Consider the following 19,588-nt stretch of genomic DNA (forward strand, 5'->3'; position numbering starts at 1 on the left):
TATGATAGAAGATCTCTAGTTCAATAAAAAAAAAAAACTCTACCCAACATTTATTTTTCGAGCTATGTTGTTTGTAAAATAAATAGGGGCAACAAGGAGGGGACCTTGGAAATATTTTAAAGGTCTCATTCCTTTGGCAACAATCCCCCCACAGCAAAAAAAAAAAAAAAAAAAAGGGAGTGGACCTATAGGTCCGGTACCTCCCATAAGCAAGGGATCGGACCCATAGGTCCGGTACCTCCTATAAACAAGGGAGCGGACCCATAGATTCGGTACCTCCCATAAACAAGGGAGCGGACCCATAGGTCCGAAACCTCCTCGCATGAACAAATAAACGGACCCTTGAGGTCCTATGCTTCCCGGTGTTATCATCTCAATGTATTTACTCTATACAATTCAAGCAAAATAAAATAAAATTTTAAATATGCACAAAAACAAAATGTGCAAACAAGACAAGAAATCAAGAAACTATGAAGATCTTCGGGTCCGAACCATCTCGGTGGTACCACCGGCTTTCATCGGAGCGACGCTATCAACGTCCATGAAGGTAGGCACCCCCTTGGAGGGGGACCCATTGCTATTGACCCTCAAATCATCGGAAGTTTTGGATGGGAAATTAAAAATAAGATGGTTGTTGGAAAGTTGGAGGTCAAAGTCCAAGGAAGAAGAAGAAAATGAGGAAATGATCGAGTGAAGCAAAAAAAATTTCGGAGCCATGGAAATTTTCAGACCTATATAGCGTGCCTTTTCGGGGGTTGGCATGGAAGATTGAGTTGTTAAAAACACATCTCTTATAAAAAGTTCAAGGAATGTATTTTTGGGGGCAATTATGGGACCATGTATAAATTTTACATGGATCTATGTCACTCATTTGGAATGGGTCCGGAGAAAATAAGAAGAAGACATAAGGCCCCTAGACATTACATGAAGGCGGGGTGCCTTAAGTGATAGGACCTATGCTCTTATAAATCTAATGGGATCAATAGACAAGATTATATCAACTATAATATTAGGGGTATGAAACACCATAAATTGGAGGACCCATTGAACACAGAGTAAGGGAAACAACCCCCACACTCATGATCACTTAGGAAGGTTGGATGCTTCCAAGAACATGGATACATCCGAGCCTATGGATCTATCCGATCTAATCTCACGGATGTATCCGGGTTTCTATCTAATCTCACGGGTTTCTATCTATTCCTGAGAACCCGCTGAGGTATTTCCCAAATTAAGACCCACATGGGGCAAGTGGAGGCTAGCCAGATACACAAACTCATGGTACCATGGCATATAAGTCCATACTACATCTAAAAAGTCTTGGTTCCACTGGTCATAGGCCTCACTGACCCAGGGATTGCCTACCAAAAGGGTGTTTTAAAGGCAAAGCGCATTCATGGAACATTCACACCCATTCAACTACCCCACTCGGGGGCAAAAGTTATCACTATCGGTCCGAAGTCATTAGGACAAGGTCCTATGATGAAAAACCTTTAGTTCAACAAAGAAAAGTCATATGAAATTTATTTCTGAAACTAAGAGTCCGGAGAATGAATGGGGGCAACAAGGAAGGCACCTTTGAAATGTTTTAAAGGACCCAATGCGCATTTTTAAGGGATCGGGTCAATCCCTCATATAAGCAAGTTCAATGCATGGAAAAACTTTTGAAAAGCCCCTGAAAATTTCCTTAACATATATATGCCGACATGGTCGACCAATAGGTCCCTAGTTTGTCACAAAAATGGTGGACAATTATATATATAGGTCCATGGTTCTTCACCAGAAATGGCGGACCGATTGGTCCGTGGGTTCTCACAAGAAAAGGAGTGGACATATGGGTCCAATACCTCCGGCCAGTGAACAAATGAGCGGACCCCTCGCTGTATACAATGAAAATGAGCGGACCTATTGGTTCGATACCTCCTATGAAAGATTGAGCGGACCCCCCGCGACAAAGAAGAAAGGGAGCGGACCTATAGGTCCACTACCTCCCATGAGCAAATGAGCGGACCTTTCGAGGCGAAGAAGAAAGGGAGCGGACCTATAGGTCTGATACCTCCCATAAGAAAATGGGCAAACCCTTGAGGTCTTATACTCCCCGGTGTGGTCTCAATGTGTTCACTCCACACAATTCTAGCGTACAAAACAATAGACTACAAACATTCAAGAAAATAGAGCTTGGAATATACTTCATGAAACACAATAGTACCTCGAAGCATAAAAGATAAGTAGTGGCCCCAACAAAGGTTATAAAACACCACAATACGGCCCCAACGGCAATTAACAAAACAAACAGTGCAAATAAGACATAAAGCAAATCAAGGAGCCATGGAACCTTTTGGCTCGGACCCTTCGGTTTTTCTTGATGGCATCTTCTAGGGTGGTAGCATCGGCATCAAGTGGTTTTCACTGTAAGAGGACTCATCGTCAACGAAAGGCTTCTCCTCAGAGTCATCATTGGTTGCACTAAAGTCAAAGTCTTTAAAAATCCTCGGGCCGCCAAGTAGAGCTTTTTTCAAAGCCATGATCTCCTCTTGAGCGGACCCATAGTGCGCACGAACCGGTAGCAAGATGGAAGATTAGAAGGAGTCCTATTAAAAAATACATCCCTTTCAAAAGATTTCCAAGGGATATATTTTGGGGGCAATTGTGGGACCATGAAATATTCTAGCATAGACCATGGTTTATTCTAGCATGGGACCTATCCATTCTCATAAAGAAATGAGGGGACCTATCCATTCTCATGGGTCCATTGGAAAATGCATGAAATATAGGACCCATGATGTTAGAAGAACATGACCTATGTTTTGAGAGACCTACAAGTTATGAATGTTGTGAGACCATAGATAAATTCTACATGGGACCTATGTCACATATTTGGAGTGGGTCCGGAGAAATTAGAGAAAGGCATAGGGCCCCTAGATATTACATAAATGGGGGATGCCTTGACTTAGATGATGGGACCTATGCTCTTATAAATACGATGAGACCAATAGATAAGGTTCTATTACCTATAACAAAGGAGGTGCCTTGACTCAAACAATAGGACCCATACTTGTGGAAGTCTAAAAGGGTCCCATGGACAAGGCGCCATCATCAACAACACCGGGGGTATGAACACCATAAAATGGGAGGACCCATTGAGCACAGAGCAAGGGGAACAATCTTCACATGCATCTAGGAGGGCCGGATGCTTCCAAACATATGGACACACCCAAATCCATGGAACCATCCGAACCCATAGATTCCTTCAAGCTCGCAGATGGGTCCATGTTCCTATCCAAACTCACGGACGCTTCCAATTGCAAGCTCACGGAGGTATTACTATACAAGCCACGACTAAAGGGACCTAAGAACTTCATGTTCTACTAGGAAACCAACTTTCATAAGAATTAAATGGCTTGAATCCTCTCCAAACAAGGATTCAAGTATAGGAGTTCAATCCAATATGGATTATACTTCCCGGTGATTACAAGTTTAAATCAACTTACAATCCTAAGGCCATAGGGATTACATCATCTCCTATAAATAGACTCTCATAAGATCATTCAAAGGTAAGTAATTTCAAAGCTCTAAGCCAATGCTTTGAGTTGATAATTGATCTTGTTTTCTAACTTGACCGTCGGAGAGCCTTTGGCCGGCACCATACCGGTGCCCCCTTACCTCCGAAGGTTTTCTATGTTTTCAGGACCGAAGATTTCTGGACTCAAGCTACTTGGAGATTTTGTGTTACAACAGAGATCACTTTGACAGTAGCTTGAATATTTATAATCAAATTGGGCCTTAAAAACCCTAAGCAATGTGTCCTTGGATTATCTCCGCGTGTAAGGCTTTGAACACGTCTGGGGTCTTGTACTTATCCTTCTATGACAGCTGCTAATTAACTTTTGACAGCTTTTTAAGTCCACGTGTCATTGCATTATTGGCCCCTTCTTTCATAACCTTCTCAGCTTGGTGTAGCCGAGAAGGAATTCTTTTGCCAGGGTAAATCATACTTGCTAAAGACTTGGGCCTAGCGAAATTGAGCCTTGAAACTGAACTTCAGACTCGGCTCAAATTACCTTCTGAAAACCATGGTACAAACACTTTTGCAAGATTTGTTTAAATTATAGGTATATTCTAAAAAGTTCCATTTTTATTAAAGTGGGGAATTTTCTAATTACTAATTTGCATTCTTTTAGTAGATGAAAATTCAAAATTTATTTAACATAATTAATTCAGAATTACTAAGAAGAAGCAACCCTGCTGAAAGGTAATGCAAATTAGTAATTAGAAAATTCCCCACTTTAATAAAAATGGGACTTTTTAGAATATACCTATAATTTAAACAAATCTTGTAAAAGGTAATATTGTTTTCTGTTTTAGGATACAGTACTATTATTTGTTATGCATACAAAAGAGGCCAAAGGTTCGTACATAAAAAAAGGCTGATGTTGTAATTAATTAAGAGTCCATTTTTGCTCACCATCCTTAAAGGTGGTGAAGCATTACCTTCCAATAAAAACTTGACAAGTGGCCTTTTTAACTTTCTTGGTTAACTATAGTTTAAAAATTATTTCTAAAAAATTAATGAAGAAAAAAAAAAGTAACTTTATTATTAACTTCCACTCTTACTCTTATTATCCGTTCTAACTCTCTTTGACTCTTTCATGCCACTTCACATACTCTTTTTTTTTTTTTTTTTTTTTCTTTATTTCTTTTTTGGCTTTCACGCCAACTCTTCTTTCACTTTTTTTTTTTTTTTTCTTCGGCTCGATTCCTTTCATGTTTTTCCTGTAGGATTGCCTCTCTTTTTTTGCCCAAAAGAATAAAAGATTATCTATATTTTGTTTTCTCTGAAAAATAAAAAGGTGAAACTAATCCCTTAAAAAATATAATCTATAAATAAAATGAAATAAATAAAGCTCCTCAATACATCATTTGTGAATTGAGGAAGTCCAGTCAATGAGATTATCTACCATTGGCGTATGCTTCCAAACACAGCCACTAAACCAGGATATAATCTCATAGACTAAAATATTAAGCTTAGCACAGTTTCTAATATTTTTTTGCTAGGGAAACAAAACAAAGAGAACAAACAACACTAGAACACCCTCAACCACTAACACAAGCAAAAAATAACTAAGAACCAAACCAACTATAGAAAAACAGAACAGTCATTCCTGCACAACTAATGCACATCAGAATAAGCCTATTTGAGAGAGAAGAGAGAGTAAATGAATTTCAACCACTTACATTCCTTCCAGCAATATCCCTCCAAAGATTTAAGTAACAACATGACATAACTTCAATCAAGTCCAAAAAAATCTTTTACATGGAAACTCTTCCAATAAAATTATAGAAAATGATGAGTACTCTATATCTTGGCATTACACACAAAAAAAAAAAATATGTTGCCACTATTCTCTTGTTTAACAATGCAACAGAGTTCAAACACGTACATAGGTTTCCAATGCACCCACTATTGTTCAAAATGACTAAGTTTTACAACATGATTAAAATTCTTAGCACATGCCATGCTTCAAATTGGTGAGCCTGGCCTAAAACGTTGATGAATCTAAAAATCTTAGTTGACGTGACGGTCCTGGAGGTCTTGGTTGAATGTTTTCCTATCAAATTTGTGAGAATGTGGATCACTTAGTTAATCAAATAAAGGAGTAATAGTAATAAAAATTATAAAAGGGAATATACAAGAGTAGAACACTTTGTAAATGAAAAACCTGAGAATGCATAAATGAAGAATCACATGACATTGAATGTATAACTTGGTTCCATGTGAGAGAGTTAGAAATGCCTTGAACATCAGAAACAGTTGAAAATTCATAAGGAATATGCGAAGTGCCATGACATAAGGCTTATATGTTTTGATTTGCAAGTCCAATTGATCCCTAAAAATTAATACATGATCAATATCAGAAGTTTTGAACTTCAAACATTAATTTTTAAATAATTACAAAGAAAGAAAATACAACCTCAACATGTTCATGTAGATTTGATGAGCCACTCATCTCATGTACAAGTGAATTAAGTTCCTTAGAATCTATTAAGATATCAAATAACAATTACAAGGTAAAAATCATAACTCCAATATAAACAATTAATATAATAAATTAACTATATAGGTACTAACCTTTTCTTTTCGATTGAGCTTTCTTTTTAGGATGCTCAGATTCCAAAGCACTTTTTATTCTACCCTTAGCTCGACCTTTAGACTAAAGAATTTTTGGATCTCGCAATTTAAGATTTATACCATCTTCATTCACATAATTTATAGTAGCATGCTCTTGTCCAGAATTTGTAAGACTTTCTAATTTTGCTTCCAACTTCAACAATTCATACTTCACAAAAGTGCATGATTGGTTGTTCTCTACACCTTTTGTTATAATTCTTTGTGCTATATGAGACAACACGCTATATTGAACCATGGAAGATGAGTCCAAATTACTCAAACTTGCTTCCCCGTATGAGTGAAAATCAACACTATTTGTAGCATCAATGATCCATCTTTTTAAATAAGAATTAGAAGGTAAACTAGACAAGTCTAACTCACGAAATACTTTTAGTATATGTGAACAAGGAATCCCTTCAAAATCAAATTTCCTACAGCTACAACTTATTGACTGATTCAAAGGGGTATATGTAAGTGACCTTCTCATTTCTCGTGTCTCTGATTTCACAACTATATATCTACATGTCATTCAATCATCACTTTCCAACTCCAATCTCAAATCTAAAATTTTCTTATACTCATCTTGGAAACAATGAAAAATTTTACTTGTATACCTCTTTGATGCTTCAACCTCCACATTCCATTTAGACAGCAAGTTGCGCCTTGTTTGTTTAGTTGCAATTTCTGCTAACCTTTCCTTTTCTCTTCGATCCGCTACAGCTTTGTCAAATTGCACAACAAACTCACAGTGAATAAGGTTTCTAGCAAAAAAATCTTTTCAAAAACATATTTATGCTTTCACTTCTTTGTGTTGTTGTTAGACTTGAAAAAAAAAATTAAAAACAACACAAAGCATAAGGTTTCTACAAAAGAAACTTTAAAAAAAAATATAAAAAAAAAACTTATTTGTATATACTCATATATACCTACACAAAAGTGAGATCGACTATAGACTTGTGCCCATTTCTCCCTCAATTCATACATACCTGTTAGCCACTTATTTTCTCTCAATCCATAAGTATCGAGTAAAACTTCCCAACTTGATTCAAAATCTTCAATAGTCTCTGGATCATATACACATCTTTTGAAATCTTGTGAAAATGTTTAAACTCATAAAAAACATGAGTCAAGTTTTTTTTTGCAGCATTTAGAAATATATGCCACAAACAAAGTCCATGATGGGAATTAGGTAATACTTCACCAATTGCAGCAGAAGTTCTTTGGGCTTGATCTGTAAATAGAGTTTCTGGTTTCTTTCCTTCCATAGCTTGTAAATATACTATTTCTTTGTTCATATCTCTTTCATTTGCTCATTGAAAGCCTTGTTAGGATCCAAATCCAAGTGTACACCATCAATAAAATCTTCGATATTGTCATTAGGATATTGAGAATAAAATTCACCATCTAGATTTTCCATGTACCCTGTTAAAAAAATAAAATTAAAAAATTAAAAAAATCCTATAACCAGACAATAAGGAACCAAAAAATACAATGCAGAAAGCATGAACGACTTTGATAGTTGAGTATGTTTTACTCTTACTTAAAAGTGCGACATGCTTGTGTCCAAACATAGAACTAAGAACAACAAATTTCTATATTACAAATTTTTATGTTTACCATTCCTCTTTTTCATTCTACATTACAAGTATTTGCAAAAGCCTTTAACACATATATAGAAGGCAAAAGAAGCCACGCACCAAAATCAAGCGCAGTGAAAGGAAAAAGGGAAAATAAAACTTTTATATATGAGATTTGTTGTTCCACAATCCATTTGGTTTGCAAGCATAAAAGAAAGTGTCTCTTTGTAACTCCTCCCTAGTCCCCTCGTACCCCAGTCCCACCTAAATGTGTATTGACTTAAAAAGACAATGATGTTGTATGCAAAAAATTGATAGACTTCCACCATAATATCCTTTGATTGACAAACCTTTATTGATCGGCTTCTATAAAACTTCAATAACTTTTCGTCTTTTTTCAATGGCTAGATGAATGTGAAGAACGGTAAACTGGAGGTGAGAGGCAATGGTGTAGTTGAATAGCCAACAAAGATAAGAGAAAAAAGAAAAAAGAAAAAAGAAAAATGTAGCGTGTAACTGTGTAAGAGAAGATGCATGAAGGAGACAGAAGCGACGTGAAAGAGATCAGAGTTAAGACAAAAGAAAAAAGAGTTACAAACAAAATAAAAACTGATGGTTAGTAAAGATAAAAATGGAAGTTAATGATAATTGATAAAGCTACTTTCTTTTTTTTTATTAATTTTTTAAAAATAATAAAATATAAATATTTAAACTATACTTAACCAAGAAAGTTAAAAAAGGCTACTTTATCAAGTTTTTATTGAAAAATAATACTTCAATCAGAAAAAATAGACTCATCATCAACGACACAAACTTACTTGTGTTTCAACCTTCAACAAAGATTTGAGATTTGAGATTTCCAAAGATGCATAAACTTGTTGTACGTTCTATTTTTGTTCTCTGAGTGTCACATTCCCATGTGGTACAAGCAGCCAATGCGCCTGCTCTTTCATCCAAACCCGCCACACCCGTTACAAAGCCACCGCCGCCGCCACCCTCTCTGCCAACTTCTCCTCCCACAGCTTCTCCGGCACCCCCTTCGAAGCCTCCGACTCTGTGCCCACCTAGCGCTTCTCCCAAAATCTCTCCGACAATTTCTCCACCGGCAGCCACACCGACCATCTTTCCGGCACCTCCTCCTCCTGCGCCGGATTCGTCAGCGGCAAGCCCGTCCGCAAATGGGTCTTCTCTGGTTCAATCCCCGACGACCACTCCGCCTACTGCTTCCACTCCGGCTACGACTCCGGTGAGTACACCGGCAACAGCTCCAGTCGAGGCTACGCCAGTTGCAGAGAGTCCGGAGATAGCGTCAACCCATGAGTCTTCAATAGGCATTCCTTCGAGTTCAGCCCCCGCGGTGTTCCCATCAAGCAGTAGCCCACCAAGTCCGGCGCCCGCGAGTCTTTCACCAGATGGTGCGCAGGGTCCGTCTAGTGATGATTAGTCGGGTTTGGATTTGAAATTTGGGGTTCGAGTCATTTTGAGTGGGTTATCTATTTGGGTCGCTTTGGCTCTCCAAATTTATACGTTTTTTTTTTTTTTTTTTTTTTTTTCAGATTATTTATATTCATATTATTTATTTCTTAGAGTTATTTCTTTAGTATTAATTATTGAACTTTGTATCATTTATCATTTATGTGTTGAATGATAAATATTCGTTTACTTCTGTGTATATATGGACAGGTCCTTCAGGTGTAAGATCTCATATTTAGGCTTATTTGTGGGATGATTCCAACGTGGCACCCACTCTACATTATATTTCAACGATCCGAATCGTCTATTTTTTATGTCTATATTCAAAGATCATCCTTGCAAAAAATTAAGCAAATCGAAAACCATTAAGCTATCAAACTTTGATCAAATAAATAGACACACAAAATATTTTCAATAAACACTTGAAATAGTGATCATTTAATCAACGGTCAAATGATTTCCAATTAATCTAATTTTTTGTAAGCATGATCCTTCAATGGAGACTAAAAAAGTAGATGGTTTCGATTATGGAGTGGGCCCCATGAGGGATCCCACAAATAAGCCTAAATGTGAGATCCCACACCTGAAGGGGCCTATATAGGTTTTTTTTTATTTTTAAATTGCTCACTTTCATCATGCTCACAAGATTGGGCGATCAACATAGTTGATATTTGGGCGAAATAATCATGAAAAGAGATTGGGCGTTCAAAACATAAAAAAATAGGGAAAGAAAGTTGTCCGGGCTATGTAGAAGGTATTTAGGTGTGAAAAATGTTAGAGTAGTTTGGACAGATAGAAATAATGGGAAAAAAGCAATCTAGGCCAATCATAGGATATTTTGTGGGTAGAGATAGCATGGATCGCCTAGAAGGAATTTTAGTAGAAGAGGAGAAGAGAGAGACTGGATAAAATAGGAAAAAGTTGGCTTGACAAAACAAGAAGAATGAAGCTGGACAAAATATTTATAGACTTTGGATGGCCAACGTTTATGTCTTTTTTTCAAAATAGTCTGAGCTCACTTAAAAAAATAAAACCACTTTTTGGTCTTTAAAAACATGTATTTGGCTAGGCATATTCCTCATATATATACATATACTTTTAAGCTAAATATCTAACAATACATATATATAATATATATGTTAGTGCATATACATAAAAGGCCACGCCATTTACTGGCCATCTTTTCCAATTGCATGTATATATATATGTATATACAGATTTCTTCTATTGAGGTATATCTCAACTTATTTATGTTGAGGTATACCCTATTAGGGCCCACATAAGTCATTTTGTGTCGATCCGAACTATTCATTTTTTACATCTCCATTAATAGATCATCCTTGCAAAAAATTAGTCAAATCGAAAATCATTTGCCTATCTAACTTTGATCAAAGAAATGAACGAACCAAATATTTTCAATATATATATATATGTATATAAAACTAAAAATGTATATTAAATGTGATTAATGTCACTTATTGGCAATCTTCTTTTGTACTATACATATATATATTTGTCTGCACTGCACACACACAGGTAGCCAAAAACCAATTGGCTTTGGCACTTATTAAGTCAACTATTCCTCCATCTTTCCTCAATTTCACGAAGTACCACTGCAGCCATCCTCTCATATTTTCTTTACTTCACGCAGGTACCACCGCAACCCTTTTTTTTCATGATTTCTCTATATCAAATCAACAACAAAGCCCATCTCTCTACTAAAGCCACTTGATTAACCAGATATATGTATATCATTTGCTGACCTTGGATATATTGAAACAAACCCAGCCATAAAAACTCATCTTATTATCCCACTTACGCCAAGCAAACCAGCCACATACATACGCACTTTATGCAGCAGCCCATGCTTGAGTCATTTTTGCTCGCATCCCCCTAGCAGCATAACCATGCTAGTAACATATTTTATCTCTTGCAACTTGTGATTTTAGGACCCCATAGCAGCCTCTTTGAGCTCTCTTAGTTCCAAGAAAAACGACGCACATCATGTATTCGATTTTATTCCTCACCTAGGCTTCTTTGCTAAAAACTCAATTAAAAGATGTAGGCCGGCTTCTCTATTTTACCCATTCTCTTTTCCAATCATCTTGCCATGGTAAATGTCAATTTATAGCCCAAACAATTATAACAAATATAAAATACGAGGACTTGATTGAAAAATTTAAGACTACAAAAACCCAAGTGAAACAATGATGAAACTACGAAGACTAAATTTATTATTTAACCCAAAAAATATTGGATTTTGAAAATTAACTCTCTTTTTTTGGGTTCTCGAAATGTTAACATTGTCTGGTCCATGAAATCCTTATGCTTTATGACTCAACCCCACCAAATGGAATTACACTATAATTGTGTGTTTGGATAAAAAAGTTTGGAAATGCTAGGAAATTTAAAATGAGGTGGGTGGTGGTGATAGTGCAGGTGGTAGTGGTAGCATGGATGGTGATACTGGCGACAATGGTACGATCCGAACGAATCTAAACATCCATCCCAAACCAATTGGTTATAAAAGAAGAGACCCAAGACCCTTATAAGAACTTTTTTTTTTTTCTAGGACCCTTATAAGAACTTACACAAAATTTATAATTTTCTAATGTGGGAAATTATACTCCACATTCTCATACGCTCCCGCATGTGCGGCTTCACTTAAGCTAAACACGTGAACAACTCGTATTGGATGACATACAGCACATGTGGGCACTCAGCCTAACACACTTGGGTCAACCTGCTATGACCATTGAAGGAAGTTGGTGCATCCAACACAACTAACTGGCAATAGGAGGAGGAACCCAAGATGGTAGGTGATGGTTATGAAGGTAGCAGCAATAGTGGTGGAGGCAAGGGCATGGTGGAGGTGGTGGTGGCGGCGCTGGCAATGACGATGGTAACAATGGTGTTGAGGTGTGGAGACCCAACTTAAACAATGACCAAACTATGAAGACCAATTTTTTAATTTACCCCCAAAAAATATTGGTTTTTTATTGATTTTTTTATTTTTCTGTTGTCAAAATGTTAATTTTGCCAAGTTAAATCCTCATGTTTAATGGCTCAACCCCACCAATATAAAATTACACTAATTGTATATTTTTATTTAATTTTGGCTGGTCGTCCATGGTCCTGCTTCGATCCCCACCAAATTAGACTATAACTGTACGCATTTGGGCTCATACCATAGATAACCGACATGCTATGACAATTGCAATTTGTAAGGAGTCGAAAAAATTCTTCCACATTAGATTAGCAGCGACCGTAATGTTACATACAAATACAATACAACAGGCAGAGAGTCTGCTATCCATTCAGAGGCCGAGGGTACAGCCCACACTCTCCGTGAATTTTCTTACAGCCTCATCGCTTGAAAACCTATATGAAAAACTAGCTTTCAATGAGAAATGAATTGGCAATAATAATAGGTGCTTTACCTATTCTATCAACACTGTGGAAGATGCAACAAAAAGAATTTTACAGCAGAAAACAATAGGCCCTGTTAGACCATGAAGAATAGAAGATTCGGTCTGTACGTGGCAAAGCTTCCTTATATTTGTGCAACAAGGAGTTCATTCCATGTGTCTGGAATTCCAGGTAGGCACCAGTGCAAGCAATCATTTATACCGGCAGTTCTTCTAATGCTGTAGTGGGACATATGACCCTCATCCCTCAATTGAGAAAGAGCAGTGATATCCAAAATCTTTGTCTTTGTACCTCTCAAAGAAGCCTCGACTACTGAATCACTTGATCCTTCTTGGACCACTTCACTTCCTCCAACCAAAGGAGTAGTATTATCACAGGTGCCCCCAGTATTCCAGTCACCATTAAGGTAATGCCTTGGTGACATAGTCCTAAAGAATGTTTTGAGGCCGGGATGTGATGGAAGTTGTGAATCAAGCCACCTCACAACACTATGCACAGTAAAATTCTTGGCATGCCCAACATCTGCAAGCCTTTTATCTTCATTCGGCTTTCCATCTACATACATTACCCACCGATTTCCATTAATCTTTCCCCTGTTCCAATGATGCCCTGTATTGAGAACCAACACATCAAACCGATAAAGGAATTGTCTCATAAAAGCTGGTGGACGGTCCAAATGCATGGCAACATCAGTGGCTTTGTCTGATATGTTAAGGGGCACTAGATCACAGAGGCTTGCTGACCAATAATATAAGATAGTGGTATTGGTGTTGGGGAATCGATAAGCCCAGCCATCAGGACGAATGGCTCCACGGCGTTTGACAAGGCCATATTCCTTTCCCACATTTTGCACTTCTGGGCTTTCTTCTCCACCACTTGCCATGCACATTAAAGACTGGAACTGCTGTCGACCCAATGAATCTCCTATAAAAGAAATTGTTTTGTCCTGCATTCTGAAAGGCAGTAACAGTTAGAACATTGACGACACAAAATAAACAACTTTTCTATATAAAATGGCATCAAATCTCAAACTCACAAATAAACCATGCAAACACCGTATGAGAAGGATCAATCATTCATGACTCTGGGAAATTTTTCTAGTTGAAAAGTTTAGGGGAGCTTGAAGTGGGAACCAGGGGGAGCACATGCTTTCATTGACATCACTCAAACTGTGAAATCATTTGAAATATTATATAATAAATTGAAACACAAGTTAAAGAATTGCACAAGTCAACCACGTAAGCACTTAATAAGACACACCAAGTTCTGTACTTCAGAATAGTTTGTAAAAATACAGGTAAGAATAATTAAACGAATAAAAAGAAAAATAAAACAGCATAATCAGATTAAAGCCTTTTCTCATCCAATGGAAAGGTCTTTGAAATGAATGACAAGAACAACACTGGAACATCAAATAAAAAAGTTCAAACAGAATAAAGCTACCTTCTCAAGAATGCAGACCGCTCAAACTCTGGCATTTCACAATTTTCTGGCTGCCATCGGTATCCCTCAAAAGAGAAATCTGTACGCTGTGTCAGTCTACAAGCCCACATTTCTGATAACCACTGTTTACATTTAGCCCCAGAATACAATGGCCGCCTGCTGTCTGCAACCCATCTACCCTTGGCATAATTACAAACTGCAGAGGTGAAACTGGATAATCTTAGAAAACATTGAACCGTGAAGTGAGACATGTTAATGTATCTATGACTTAATCTGAACAATGGTAGCTTTTCAACATAGTGGAAAAAACAATTTAAACAATAATTCTACATATAGACAAGTCTTTCCATCAACAAACAAACATGTATGTATATTTCGCTAAACTTCAACAAGTTTAATTGAACAATTTCACCATTGAAATAAATCAACCAAAGTCAAACTTTACAAGAGTATACAAAACAAGTGACAAAAAACACCCAAAGTGAAATTTTACAAAGCTATGACTCTAATTATCTTCCCAACAATATATACCTCCACCTGAAGATGTCTGTGTGTGTGAGGGACACCTGAAGATGTCTGTGTGTGTGAGGGACAGGGAGAGAGGGAGAGGGGGAGGGGGAGGGAGAGGGGGAGGGGGAGAGAGAGAGGCAGACAGACAGGATATAAGCCCATTGTTTATAGAAATAAGATTCCATCAGATAGGCAATATGGATACTCAATTAAGATTAATAACATGGTTATAACAATACTGGTTTGCATGTAGGCCAATGTTTTCTTCTCGTTATTTTTATGTTGTTGTATTACTCTAACAGAGGGTGCCCGAGCGGTATGGACTTGCCGTCGATCAACACACTTTTTTTTTCATTTTTTCTTTTCTTTTTTTTTTTCTGAAAAATAGTGTAGTAGGGTTTATTAGTAGTTATTGGGGTTATTAGACTAGGGTTTAGTACGATTTGGGTTGATTCATTTGGGGTTTATTATGGTAGGGTTTAGCACATTCATGCAATTCTCACTGAATTACATTTGAGCTCATTTCGTCTAGTAGGGTATATAAGGACTTAGGGTTAGGATTTAGTGTTTATGGCTTCCCTTAACCCTAGAGACTAAAGCTTAAACCCCAAGTCCTAAATGGAATCTAAAAGTCAAAATAAAATATAATAATCAACTAAGGTGTAATTTTCACTAAGTTACAATTGGGTATAGTCCGGTATAGTAGGGTACTAGGGTTAAATCAAATTTAGGCCCTAATAAACCCTGAAAAAATAAAAAAGTGAAAGGTATTAGACAAAACTTACCCTACCCAAACTTCAATCTTACCCTACTATACCGGCAACAACAATCTTACCCTACCCAAACTTCTGTAAATTGGAAAATTTAGAAAGATAAACTTTAATTGCAAGCAATGCAATGCTGATGGCGCACGGAGCTTTGCCGACTTATATATGAAGGTCAACTGACATATGACCTTGAACAGGGGAAACATCAAGGCAGGCAAGTTGCAATGGGGGTAACAGAAGGAAAGTTGGATGGATCAAGGATAAAGTAAAAAGACAAAATACAAGATGATAAATAATAATAAACAAGATTATGCCAGATTAGCGGGCATGTCAGTATATGTGGACAAAAAATTCTGCCATGTCATTATTTTCTTGAAACCCAATGCGGATCAGACAACATTGACACAGTTAAAAAGAAAAAGAATTAACGACTATTAAGGATCCAATACACTAACATACTGATAATCTGCATACGGGGGTTTTTGAACTTTAAGGACAATAATTGTGCTGATTGATCTGAACTTTACACCAATCAATCATAGCTTTATGCCAATCAACCAGCACTGCATTGCAGTTACACCCTTACACTAATATATCCCTAACAAAAAAAAAAAAAAAAAATCTAAATTCGAAATCTTAAAACTCATAAATCCCCTAAAACTACTAAATCATACCTAAACACACTCAAATAAGCACCAATCAACCCAAAAATATATTAATAAATGTAGAAAATAGGAAACAAAAAGTTGCGTTGCAGTTGCACCTACAAGTGTTACTGCAATGAAATTACATTGTTGGCTCATTCTCTAACAACTTAAGCTTTTAGAGTATAGTGGTTGCCTAACATGGTATCAAAGTTTTGTTTTAATTGAAGAATTTTCAAACTGGGATATGTCATCAAGCCCAGAAAAGTTAACTCTGCATCTGATGGGTCCAATAAATTTTATGCTGTACTTTGCAAAAAAATCTTTTGAGAGAATCAATCTCTAAAACGGAATCATCACTGGTAAGGGCTAGGGTTGGCATGTAGTCAATCAGTGACACAAAATCAATAAACATCTTTTAGTGCAATAATTCAGCAGGACAAGGTGTAAAATAATATGAAAATGTGTGGATACGCGGAGTCGGCACATTGGCTAACCAATTTCTATAAACACCTCCTTCAAGTTTTAAGAGCTAAGAATGCACAATTAATACTATAAACAATTCGCAGAGGCAGCTTTATCGCATTTTTATTCTACAAGAACTATCATTTTAACTGTATCTAAACTTGAAGTTGAAAAAAGCACTCAGATCACAGGTTCAGTTGTGACTAAACAATGAAGATAATCATTCTGTAATTAAGTAGAAAATTTTAAGATGATGAGGCTTACAGCCCTATGAAAAAGAATCGTACCTTTAGGTGGGAGAGATGATGCCATGTTCCCATCACTTTCTTGCATTCTAGAAGAGAAGGCAGACATAGAATCCACTGGTTCTGCACTAAAATTTTCTACTTTTGTTTCTTCTATTATAATGGAATTTGAATCCTTCTGTTCAACATTCTCATTTTCCTTCATAGATTTTGAGGAATTATTTTGGGAGTCCACGAGAAAATCTAAACCACAAAATACAAATCCATGAGCAGGCAGACAAATCTAGAGGCAAATTTGAATTGATTCTTTATATCGATAAAATAGTAGTGGAAATATATAACGAAGCACATCAAATAAAAAACAAGGTGATAAGTAGCTGAGACTGCAGCATTCAATAAGTTAGCAAACATTTCAGCAAGCACCATATTCTACCAAATGTGAAGCTGATGAGGTTAGCTAGAAAGAAAGCCTTAGATTCCAATTGCATTGGAAGATAGATGTGTTCCCATATATTATTCTCTTTTAGCCATGTACTAAGTAAATAACCACCAACCATGTCATTCTCCTACCTTCATCTGTCCCTTCCTTCCTTTCAACACGGACAAATTAGACAGGCAAGACTTTCTTTCATCTCACCCCTAATTTGTACCACCATTTTTTTTGGGGCCTTTGGGCACAATATGCTTGGATGAAACATGACCAAAATGTGTCATACATGCATGTCACAAGCATGTCATAAGAAGTGCTATACTGGGCACAATATGCAAGGAATCAACAAAATATGTGATACAAGCATGTCACAAATATTAAACCAAATGATCGTCCAAGTAAAAAGGTATGGGTAATACATCTTAAAATATTTTTAAAAATCCCAAGAAAATTGTTGGCCACTTTCTTGTAAGGTACTCTTTAAATATTTTAATTCGTGGTCGTATTTTTTATTATATTGTATGAATTTTAAAAATAAATATAACAAGAATCCTATTATTGTAGAAAAGATAGATTATATGTATTTGCACACATGTATTGATTGGCAAACAAACCTATTGACGGCTTTGTAAACCGCTCTCGGGCCAATAGTAGAGTATCAGCAAAAGGATTTTTCTCCCAAGCCCAAAGTAATATGGTTGTAAAAACAAGGGCACCCAGAGTGAGAGAGAGCGGTCTCCCCACCAATCTACAATTATATCCTCCTTTCATCTCCCAACCAAAGGCAAACTCTAAGGCACACCTCAACTTTGTGTTGGTTGAATATGTTCAGCAAAAATCCATCATATAACCTTCAGTAGTGATTGTTGCCTTACTTCAGGCCTCAGCTGTATGTGATGCAGAAAAGGGAATAAATGAATAAATAAAGAGAACAAAAAACAGAGAAGGAAGTAATCTTAAAATGAAATAACAAATAAAAATTTAGTGTTCAAAATATCGGCCAACATTCCGAAATGTCGCTTTTTGGAGTCGGCGGCACCAATACCCGTATCCCCGAAATTAAGTCAAATTAACCCTAATTTTCCATACTCATTTACTAATTCAGAAACTTAATCAATGTATTAACATTACAATATCAAAATCCAATAATTGAATCGGAAGAATCTGACATACCTTTACATCCCATCCTACATTTACTGTTGAGTATGTGAACCAGCCCTTATTGTGGAGTCTGTGAATACACAGCCTACTCACAACCCAAAAGGAATCCCATCTACCATTCAACCCCAAACTAAAACTCTCAATTGCACCAATTTATGAGAGTTTCGGCACCCACACTTTGTTTGAGCAGGAACATCAATCAGCAGCTGTTGATTTGTGAAGGTGAGTCTCCTCCTCTTTCTCTGTCTCTGTCTCTGTCTCTCTCTCTCTCGCGTCTGGTCTGTGCTCAAAGAACGATTGATTTATCTGCTCTGTTTGTTTGAAGTTTGAACGGGCAAAACTTTTACCACAAATATTTTTTGATTAATAGGTGTTGGGCCTTATAATATTAACCACAAATATTTTTTGATTAATAGTTCTTCGCAAGGAATAAATTTCGACAAAAAATCAAAATATAAAATTTTTAAATAAAAATTTACTATATTTTTATGGGTTTTTTTTTTTTAAGTCCATTTTTAAAAATTTACTATTCATCCGGCCCAACCGCTACAGTGAACTACTGTAGCGGCCCACTTTAAAAAAAAAATATACAGTTACTGTAGCGCGCTACAGTATTTTTAAAATGCAATTTTTTTTCTTCATTTTAGTGCCATTTAGTACATAAATTACTCAAAAAAAAAAAAAATCATAATTTAGGTATTTTTTATTTCATAAACATATTAAATAATAACCAACATAAAACACAAAAAATCAAGATGTCCATAATCTTTTGCATTTTATTAGTAAATATAATTGTTACTATCGAAAAGTAACAATCACCTATTACTACTGTCCGGTAGTAACAATTACTTATTGCTATTGCCCAACAGTAACAATCACCTATTGCTACTGCCAGACAGTGGCAATCAAGTAACAATAACAATAAAAATAAATTAGAAAATATAATTTAAACCTAATACAATACTTGCTATCGAAAAGTAACAATCACATATTGCTACTGTCCGGCATAACAATCACCTATTGCTATTGCCCGACAGTAACAATCACCTAACAATAGCAATAAAAATAAATTAGAGGATATAATTTAAACCTAATACAATCCTTGTGAAATCATAAACAACCAAATGAATTATAAACCTATGATACAATGACAACAAAATAAAACAAAATCACAATAACTTGAAACTTCCAGATCTAACTTGAAACTTGTTATACGAAATAATTGATTGAATATGGCGGTGAAGTGAAACAGCCCAAAAGTGTAGGCTAAAAGGT

General features: G+C 36.4%; 1 protein-coding gene and 2 pseudogenes across 1 annotated transcript; 1 reads left to right on the forward strand and 2 right to left on the reverse strand.

Moving 5' to 3' along the window:
• Nucleotides 1–5,270: 5,270 nt before the first annotated feature.
• Nucleotides 5,271–7,434, reverse strand: LOC147299664 (protein FAR1-RELATED SEQUENCE 5-like; annotated as a pseudogene).
• Nucleotides 7,435–8,154: 720 nt separating this feature from the next.
• Nucleotides 8,155–9,475, forward strand: LOC147299665 (uncharacterized; annotated as a pseudogene).
• A 2,979-nt stretch (nucleotides 9,476–12,454) lies between these two features.
• LOC147299666 (protein trichome birefringence-like 14) lies at nucleotides 12,455–18,632 on the reverse strand. The gene is made up of 5 exons (XM_086244425.1): nucleotides 18,326–18,632; nucleotides 17,767–18,039; nucleotides 16,765–16,965; nucleotides 14,092–14,287; nucleotides 12,455–13,601 (listed from the first exon to the last, which is right to left on the reverse strand). Exons 2-5 carry the CDS (start codon nucleotides 17,921–17,923, stop codon nucleotides 12,773–12,775), a joined length of 1,383 nt encoding a protein of 460 aa, XP_086100551.1. The 5' UTR covers nucleotides 17,924–18,039; nucleotides 18,326–18,632; the 3' UTR covers nucleotides 12,455–12,772.
• Between the last annotated feature and the right edge of the window lie 956 nt (nucleotides 18,633–19,588).

The sequence above is a fragment of the Dryas octopetala genome, chromosome 1 (genome assembly GCF_963921425.1).
Source record: "Dryas octopetala chromosome 1, drDryOcto1.1, whole genome shotgun sequence".
NCBI classification, from domain to species: Eukaryota; Viridiplantae; Streptophyta; class Magnoliopsida; order Rosales; family Rosaceae; genus Dryas; species Dryas octopetala.